This window comes from Halyomorpha halys, unplaced genomic scaffold (genome assembly GCF_000696795.3).
Source record: "Halyomorpha halys isolate HHAL.00 unplaced genomic scaffold, Hhal_1.1 Scaffold23.1, whole genome shotgun sequence".
In the NCBI taxonomy this organism is placed as follows: domain Eukaryota; kingdom Metazoa; phylum Arthropoda; class Insecta; order Hemiptera; family Pentatomidae; genus Halyomorpha; species Halyomorpha halys.
This window is the reverse complement of record NW_027116062.1, coordinates 1,474,684-1,484,374: the sequence shown is the minus strand read 5'-3', so window position 1 is coordinate 1,484,374 and position 9,691 is coordinate 1,474,684. Positions and strand designations below refer to the sequence as shown.

Sequence of the window (9,691 nt, the reverse complement as noted above, 5' to 3'; positions counted from 1 at the left end):
TTCTTCGCCGAGGTCGCCTCAAAGGTCTTCTCTATGGATATATACAGCATTATGGATACTACCGATACGTGCTATAATAGAATTCGGGGTGGATTATATGGGGGATTGGAAGTTACTCAGGTACAACCCCTCTCTCTTCCCATATATTCATAGGACTGTTACTAGGTTAGACTGTATAAATATAGATTGCTTCAGAAAATTACCTATTACGCCTTTTGGCTTACAGATATCGTTTTGCATCTTCTATTTATATTAAAATATATCAATCTTTTTAACTGCTTTCTTTATGTTAGGAAAGATGATCCACGTCTTATGAGAATAATCATAAAAATATTTTGTGAGCCTGAAGGTTTTGTACAGATCAGTGGTACAGTAGGAGGTAAGATAGAGGATATTGTCCTTTAGTCTCAAGGAGAAGGGGAGAAGGGAGGTTTAAAGGTTTTTTCATTTCTCAAATATTGTAAATCTCTTACTTTTCATGTGTATGCAAGATGATAAACAAAAAGTCACAATTTTCGAATACTATTTTTTTAAACATAAAAATGTGTGGTAATTCAAAAAATAAATAAATAAAGAAAAGCATGACATAAACAAACATTAAGGCATTCAAAATTTTAAGAAACTCCAAACGAGAATAAAAGTAAAATAAATAAATAATATATACAAATAATAATAATATATACAAACAAATAAAAATAGTACACCAATTTACTATTTGAGTTTAATTTGACCGCACCCGGACCAAATTACATTTATTTTTATTGAGAATAAAAGAATTATTTACCTATCCATTAAATGACCACCTAAAGTATTACAGTAATATTTATATTTTATTGAATCAGTCAACTGATTTATTTGATCAATTTAATATTTAAATTAGTTACTAGCTTGAAAAAAGGGACGTGGCGGCCGTGCGAGTTTGGGCGCAGGTCCTAGTGCGCTCGGTTAGGAAAATTGTTTCGATTCCCAACCTCGTTAGTAAACACAAATGACACTACATGAGTGAAACTTAAGATATTTTATTTATTTTTTTATTAAATATTTCAACTCAATAAATTAAAAATGAGAATCACAATACTGAGAATTAACTTTATACATTCTTCTGGAAAGGAAAAGGATGTTTATAAAAGGTTATGAAGCGACTTTACTTCCGAGACATTTTTTTTCGTTAAACAACTATTACTTTTTTTTTTTAATACTTATTGAATTATCGTATTCAGTAAGTATTTCCAAGGAAAGAAAACAGAATAAAAAAAAAAAAAAATGAAAAAGAATTGGGAGTTCATTGAAACCCCCTTGTTTCGCTATTTGCCTTTCTGTTGTTTCATCTCTGATATCTATACCAACCAGTCAACATATCTTCTTAACCACAATGGTGGATTAAATTCACATCTTGTTTAAAAAAAAAAAAAACTCTTCATATTTTCTGAAATGCAATTAAATTTGGCCTTATCCAGGCTCAAACAAAAAATTATTACTATTTTTAGTAGTTATTATTTATCCTAAGTATTTCCAAGGAAAATAAAACTGATAAAAAAAAAATTATTTACTATTTGCCTCTGTTGTTTCATCTCCGATATCTATATCAACGGGTCCAGCCAGCATACCTCTTTCACCACGATTCAGGCTGAAGTTCAGATCTAGTTCTCAAACATAAACTCTTCATATTTTCTGAATTGCGACTACAACAATTTTGCCTTATTCCAGGCTCCATAATACAAGATTAAGTGCGGACAAAGGAAGAATTTTGACAAAAATGTGTGAAATTCCTTCTAATTTAAATTAATTCTATTTTAATATTTTAAGAATTTAATATTGTTAATTTTATTGTTGTAATATTGATATTTTTTTATTATTACAAATATTATAGAACCTTAAACATTATAAAACCAAACAAACTAATTCTAACTAAATGAATTATGTTTCGCAATATTCCTTATTTCGAAATCAAGAATATCCCGATTATTTCTTCTGTTTTCTGACAATTTTCAGATACTAAGATACTATTTAATTTATTTTGAATTCGTTTTTACCCTTTTACGTAAACTTTAATTAGGATATTTTGAAAATTCCCTATTTTCTTTGATGTTCAAAGCATTTCAATGAAATGTTTATCAGTGACTGTTCCTCTTAAACATTTTTCCTTCTTACTGAAAATTATAATATCTTTTCAGTAGTATGTGAAATTTTTCCCAAACTAAATATTTCGGGGAAAGCAACTAATTTTTTGTATGGAGAGAATTAAAATCATGAAGGGAACTTATTTATTTATTCGCACATTGTGAATAATTAGGTGTTGCTAAAGTTCCATGTTTCACACGTATGTCTAATATAGAACTGTTGATAAAGGTTTGCTCTTTGACTCTTGGCCTTGAAGTCTTCCAAGAACAGGGCTTCACCAAAGATGATGTGGGCTAGGTCCACTAAATTTTCTCACATTCTTTTAATCAGGATACTTTTAATAAACAAAATAGGGTCAAGTTCGTCCTGATTTTTGATACTTTTGAAGTATTTTGAAATATCATTTATTTATAATAATGTTAATAATTTTCTTAAGTAATTTTATATTTTATTCATGATTAAAAAATAGTATCTCACTACGCTGTCTCATTCTATCATCAGTGTAGTTCCTTTGATAGGAAAATCATCACTTATGAACGAAATTTACAACACGAATATTAGAAGCTAATCAGAAAAATATTAAATATCAACAAATTTAATAAATTCCCGTTTAGATGTAAAATTCAAAGAAAAAAATGGACATAAAAGGAATACATTAGGATGAAGAGTGATAAAAGAGGAGATATTAGACTAAAGGGAGGTAATAAGCGAATTGGCAGATCAAAGCCAATGCCTCCGTAGCTCTCACCTAATCTTACCTGGATGATTGCTCTCTATTGGACAAAGAAAACGCAAATTAGGAACACTTCTTAGATAAAAAATGTGGTAAGACCTTGTAAGAATTGTATTCATTGGCTGTTGAGTGGTTCAGTTTAAATAGTATCTTTCACATTATTTATATATTCTCTCTTTTTATTTATATCCACACTTATAAATATAAAATATAACTCAAATATAAAGTCGACAATCAGGAGATGGCCTGATTGTTACATTAATTAAACAAATAGCATGCATAGCGTGAGGAAGAACAACACCCAGCAGTACTTCTCAGCCTTTTTTTACTTTATCATATTAGCAGGTCCCACATCCACGTTCTTTTTAGCCTCCTCCTTGTATCCTCTGAAATGAGAGGTCGTTTGATGTAAAGTGTGCTTTGGTGTCCCAGTAATTTTTATGAAAACGGTTGTAGTGTATTCAGTTGGAATTTTGAAGTCAGTGTGTAATGTGTTACTATTTACGTAGCATGGCGCTTAGGCCATAAGTCTTGGTGTTTTAGATTGGAAAGATTGAATATCAATTTCTCTTTGTGTTATGGAAATTAGTCAAATTAATAAATACATTTTCTGACGTCTTGTTTAGTCAACAGCTAGATGCAGATTAAATTAACAAATTTTAATGAGAGTTCGTAGATTGGGGATAGTTTGTATCATTTTTTATAATATAATTTGATTCCAAATATATGGAATAAATTGAAGATCTAATAAGAAATTAATGCGTATTTCAGAGATTTTTTTAATGCATAAGTTTTCTTGTATTTTTTCTTTACTTAATATCTGTACTTTATATCTGCCAAACCTGACTTTATGAGTCTTTTTTTCTTTTTTTTTAATTTTAGTTTTACTATGATACATGAATGTATATGTCTCCAAGTGAGCAATTTAGATGATAAATATTGTTGATTGGGTAATTTTTTAGTATTGTGTTTTTAATTTACTCTAATTGTTAGCAATTAAATTATTGTATTTCTACCTAAAGGCGAGTAGCGTTTAGAAGAACTAAATGATAATATCTGCATTATTTATTCACCTTCAAATTATTTACCTTTAAAAATTGGGAATGCATATTTCTTATTTTTTTTATAAGTTTCTTTTTAATTGAAAAATTCCTATATGTTTTAGGCTTTCAGTGATGTTTCATTAATTTAATGTCTATGTTACAATACATTTAGAAATCTTTATATTATATTTTAATTTATTATTATTTTTTTTTTTACAAAAACATACCTTTACTTATTCTTTTTCTTATGCCATTTAACTTTGTACTTTGTATTTTGTATATTTGAATTAATTTAAGTCCAATTCTGAAATGCCAGGGAATAACTGTATAATACAATAAAAACTCTTTTATCTATTTATTTATTTTTTGTTTTAGTCTTTTTGATTGAATTACTATTACCTAAAATCCAGTTATTGTCAAAATAAGTTATGAAAATAAATGCAGTTAGGGTATGATAAGTTGCCTTCTTGAAAAAAAATTCCCGTTTATTTTTGTCTGGTTTTAATGTTTAAAATACCTCTATTTAATTATAACGTGTTTGGCCATGGTGAAGTTTCTGTTGATAATTTTAAGTCAAATTTCAAAACGAAATTATCGTGCAAAAAATTTTTATCTATGTTTAGTAGTGATAAGCTCTCCTTATAAACTTATAGCTTACTAAATTATTTCTAAAACAAGACCACTTTCATATTGCTATCTTAAGTCGTAACGGAGAGCATCCAGTGACATAATAAAATCATTATTTTGTGTATGTTACATAAAGCTATTATTTTCTTACTTATTTTGATTATTACATGTTATTATTTATCAATTAGGTAATTAAAATACAAACGGACAAAGATTGAAGGAGAAAAAGGCCATTTTTCAAAAAAGGCTATAATATTATCACGAAGTAGGAATATTTTTTTTTGTGATTTATGCCCTAAGAAGCATCTGACAGGAATCTTTGCAGATATTTAGTCGCTTTAGCATTTAATTTTACATAAGAATATATAGCCTAAAATATTAACTGTTCCATTGATAATTCAGGAGTTACATGAGCTGGAGAAAAACTGCCAGAAAGCCATAATTGCATACCACTGACCAAGCAATGAAAATCAAATTAAAATAATAAATATTTCAAAAGTAAGAGGAATGAACATTTATATAAGGATACTGAATATAATAAACATAAAAAATAAAGTCAAGATTTTTAGTTTTTGATGATGTAATAACAATTTAAGATGGCCTTCGATTTTTATGGTAGTAATTCAATTGTATGATTTATATAAAAATAACTCAAAAATATTTCAATTTCACTACTAAATATTGTGTTTTACACTGATGGAAGTTCCTGGGAAAAATTGCTTGTTTTTTGCTATGGTTATCAGGAATTATATGCTCTAAGAGTTATCCTTATATACGCAAAACATCGGCTCTTTAAATAAATAGAACAAAAATTTTTTTTTTTTTAAATAAAGCGCGACCGATTCTCAACAAATAATAATTACTATAAAAGACTTTCAGGTTTCTTTTATTTTAAACGTCCACTATCCAACATTTAATAAATTATAAAAAACAAATTTTTTTGATAATAATTAAATGAGAAGAAAGAAAAATGTATTCTCTGTGTTCTGAAAATGATTTATGAAATTTCACTGACACTGTTTCCAAATATAAACAATCATATTTTTTCTATCCAATATTGAATATACATTTCAGTTTTCAGCTAATATTTTTTTGAATAATAATTAATTTAATTTCATATTTATAATATTTTATATTCGATGATTTTTGTTGGAAGATAATATTTGCTTGTTTGTTATGATGGTATTTGTTATTGGTATATTGTCTAAATAGAAAAACGTTTTTGACAAACAACTGAAAAATTCTTAATTATGAATGGATATTCGTCAAAATTTATCTTAATTTTTGGAAACATGCTAAATTATTTCGATCCCCCTTTCATTTTGAATGTGCGGTATCTCCGTTGCATCTCTGATGTTCAATGATTTAGTAGCATCTGGCGATTTGTTAGTTGGTCGGGGGTCCCTGCTGCCACGCGTGTTCGCGTATTTGGTATGGGCATGTTTTATCGAATGATTTATGTTGACCACAGAGGCGCGACCGGAATAACAATTTTTCGGTAGATCTATAGCCAAATCCGTCGGAGTGAGCACGCTATTAATTCAATGAAATTTATTAAAATTATTATTGCACTTTCCTGTTTCATTTTTCTTTATTATATTTTTACTAAGGTTTCTTTTATTGTAAGATGTTGATAGTTGACTGTAGATTAATATGTGGAGAACATGGTCGAGGAGGGATGGGGAGGCTCAGCAAACCCCCCTCCCCTCCCCCTCTTTGAACATCTACACCACACAGGTTTTTTTAGTTTATTTTATCCGAAAATGAATACTGAATTCAGCACTTTCTTCTACTCGGTTCATCAGCATTGTAGCTTTGAAAATAAATCTCAAAATTTAAACGACCCAGCAGTGATCACTAGCACTGATGTATAATGTGTTTGAAAATAACAATATTGCTACTCGCTTGAATGTTGCATTAAATTAAGAAAATATTTACACAAGTAAAACCCACAGGCCTCATCACAGATATATACAAACGATATTCTCATAGCGTGTGGGATCCCGCACGTGTAATCAATGTGATCCTATTGTTTCTTGTTTAACCACATAAATTCTGACCATGATAATTATGAATGAGTTTATGTATTTATTATAATATATAGTAGGGTCAATTTAATTCCGTAGGAAAGCCATGTAATAAAAACCAATTAATGAATATTGTCGAATCTAAAATATTCAATTTACACTAGAAGTTAAAAATGGCCAAAATATTTTACCCACCCCCCTCCTTCACTATTTGTGATATATTGATCACAAATGGTATATTTAAATATTTTCTTATAAAAGATAAAGAATACGAATACACACATACAACTGTATTTATAAATATTTACTGAATTACAGTACACTCTTTGTTGTATAGGAGTATAAATTAAAAAAATTATTACTTTTACCTAAATATTTTACTGATTGTTTCTTTTGTAAAAACCTTAAGATTTTGTTTTTCCTATAATATAAAATTTTAATCCTAACGAACGCTCCAGTTTAATTTTCTTTAAAAACACCAAGAAATTAATCACCCATTCTCGTAAATATTACATTCTGTCATGTACTTTCCAACATTTGTAATACAGATAAGAGAGCACATCAACACTATATTTACAGAGATATATAAATTAAATCATAAAACATTTTAAATTGAATAAAAAAAAAATAAATCAAACTTAAATAAAACTCCACATTATTTATTACCTTTTTATTTTATTCTTCAATTAAATATTCATTATTATTTTTTTAGATATGTCATTTTGATTATTTTTTAACCTATTAATTTTTATAAAATAAAGTTATTCATTGGTTATAAAAATTTAAATCGTTAGAGATGTATTTTTGTGCATGAGACTGAACCCCACATTGTTAATTGTTAAAAGCAAATCTTATGTGGGAACCGATTTGATAAGAAAGAAATATAAGAAAGAAGAATCTCAATAGCATAAGTAATGTTAGATATTCATCTATCTATATACTTTTATCATTTTTTTCTGGAACTAGGTAAGATTTGATAACGGTAGCTAGAAGGAAGAGATTGGAGCAGCAGTGGAGTGGGGAGCCAAAGACCCTACGTGCCACACATAGTAACTCTCACCTGTTGCCTTTCTTAACGCCTCTTGTCTCTGCCGAGGCCTATGTGAAATTAATTCCTCCGTTCACATAATATTTTTAAAATAATGTTTGTTAATCAACTCAAGAATATTCAAACTAATAAAAAAATAAATATTATGCATTCGTAGACATTTTTCTAAGACTTTTTCGCTTCTAAAAGCTCAAACGGCAACAAAAAAAAAATGTTAAGAAAATAAATCAATAAAAATTAGCTTTGTTTAATTTATTATAAAATTCATTTTTAATTTCTTTAATGATTTATTAATCTTATGTAACTAATAACTTACTTAGATAACTATTTATCTATTTATTTATTTATAGTTTCATTTTTTTTCAATTTCTTACCCAATTTTTACGATTATTTTATGTTGATAAATAAATAACTGTAACATCTTTAAATCATTCTTGACTCTATTTATTAATTTTCTTTCTTACTTTATTTTTACTTTTTCGTAACTATATACTTATGAGTTAGGAAACTGAACCTTCCGTGGTGCGGTCTCCCCTCTTACTGGGACTGTAACTTTTTTTTGTAGATAAAAAAAAAAACTTTATTTATTGATAAATATTACAGTCTGCCACACCGTTATGGGCAATAGGTAATAGTGATGATCACATTCATACTAAAATAAAATAAAAAGAGAATGAAAAATAAATGGAATAAAAAAAAAGTACATAAAAATAAATGAAATCTCTCTTAAAATAAATACAAACAGAATGATAAAGAAAGTAAACATAATCAAACTATGAGCATGAAAAAATAAATAAATAAAATAAAAGAATCTCTAGTCACAGTTACACTTTTATATACAATATTTACACAATCGACCTGAGTATCCCTGAGGCCACTCCATCCCCCACGTGTGAGGGGTAGAGCAGTGCCCATAAGATCTGGTACTGTAACTAAAATTACAATATCTTACAAAATCCATCAGTAAAATCTACAAACTTTCAATGTATATTAAAGCGTAGTTTTTAACTATTTTTGTTCTTTCTTGACCGCACCCCTTCCTTCTGCGGAGAAACTGGGTCTGTAAAAAAAAAAAAAAAGTCTGTACCACACAATTGCCCTCGCAGTTTTACCAGGTTAAGTTCATTCAAGAGTTTTGTCTGTGCTAGTTATGGCTTAAAGAGAGGAACTAAAAGTTCTTGAGATTATAATATTTACATGATATGCTGATGATATTTAGGTTAGAAATGCATTTAATTCTATGGAGTAACGATTTTATAGATTCTTTTGAGAAATAAAAATCAAGCTTAATTCGCCTATAATGGCTACCAGACAAACTCTCCACAAAGAAATTTCAACAAAATTATTTGGGTAATCATTATTTTTTTAAATTTACTTTACTCGTTTTATATTTTTTCCCATAAACGGTACCCTATTGAGAGGTTTTTGTCGTATTTATTTTTATTCTGGGATCATGAGAAAGGTTTAAAATTTAAATTCGGTTAATTGATAATTAAATGGTTATGAGAATAAATACAATGTGTATGAAGTTTTTTTTGGGTGATTTCCCGGAAATTCCTTCATTGATGGATACATTACCCTTTGTAATATAGTGTAATTTATTTATTATTTTTTTATCAAGACTTACATTATACGATAATTTGTATATAAATAACTGTCGTTTTAGTTCTCATTTCTATTGTATTTGCTTTCAATATTCTTTCACACATATTAACATAGTATTTATTGTTATAGGTAAGCTGAAAAATTACTATTGTTTTCGCAGTCTGGAAGTAAGTAGCATTTTCCCATTTCTGTTTTTTATTTATTTATTCTTCTATAAATCACGAGAGAATTACAGAAAAAATAAATAGGACATGTTACACTTTACCGGTTATAACTCGATTTTGAAATTGTATTTGATTCTTTTAGCAAAAATTTTTAAATTATTTTAATAAAGCACAGGAAATTCTTGTTGTTTAGTTAATAAAATTTTTGTTGTGACTCGAGTATTATTTAACTGCCTTATTTGAATTGTGCTATTAGAGTTAAGATTTTTTAAAAATAATATTGGTAAGACTGATCTACATGACTATTATAAGGCCTATCTGGA

At 27.9% G+C, this 9,691-nt stretch overlaps 2 protein-coding genes across 2 annotated transcripts in view; one reads left to right on the top strand and one right to left on the bottom strand.

The window, feature by feature from the left end:
* Positions 1-9,691, top strand: part of LOC106682328 (RNA-binding protein Raly) — a gene marked incomplete at its 5' end in the record, with an annotated part of 423,435 nt that overhangs the window by 139,463 nt on the left and 274,281 nt on the right.
* LOC106682325 (cathepsin D) overlaps positions 8,512-9,691 on the bottom strand; it is a 42,089-nt gene continuing 40,909 nt past the window's right edge. The window contains exon 9 of the mRNA XM_067052964.1: positions 8,512-8,659. Within this exon, the coding sequence (XP_066909065.1) occupies positions 8,570-8,659 (90 nt within the window). The 3' untranslated portion in view covers positions 8,512-8,569. The remainder of the gene's footprint in view (positions 8,660-9,691) is intronic.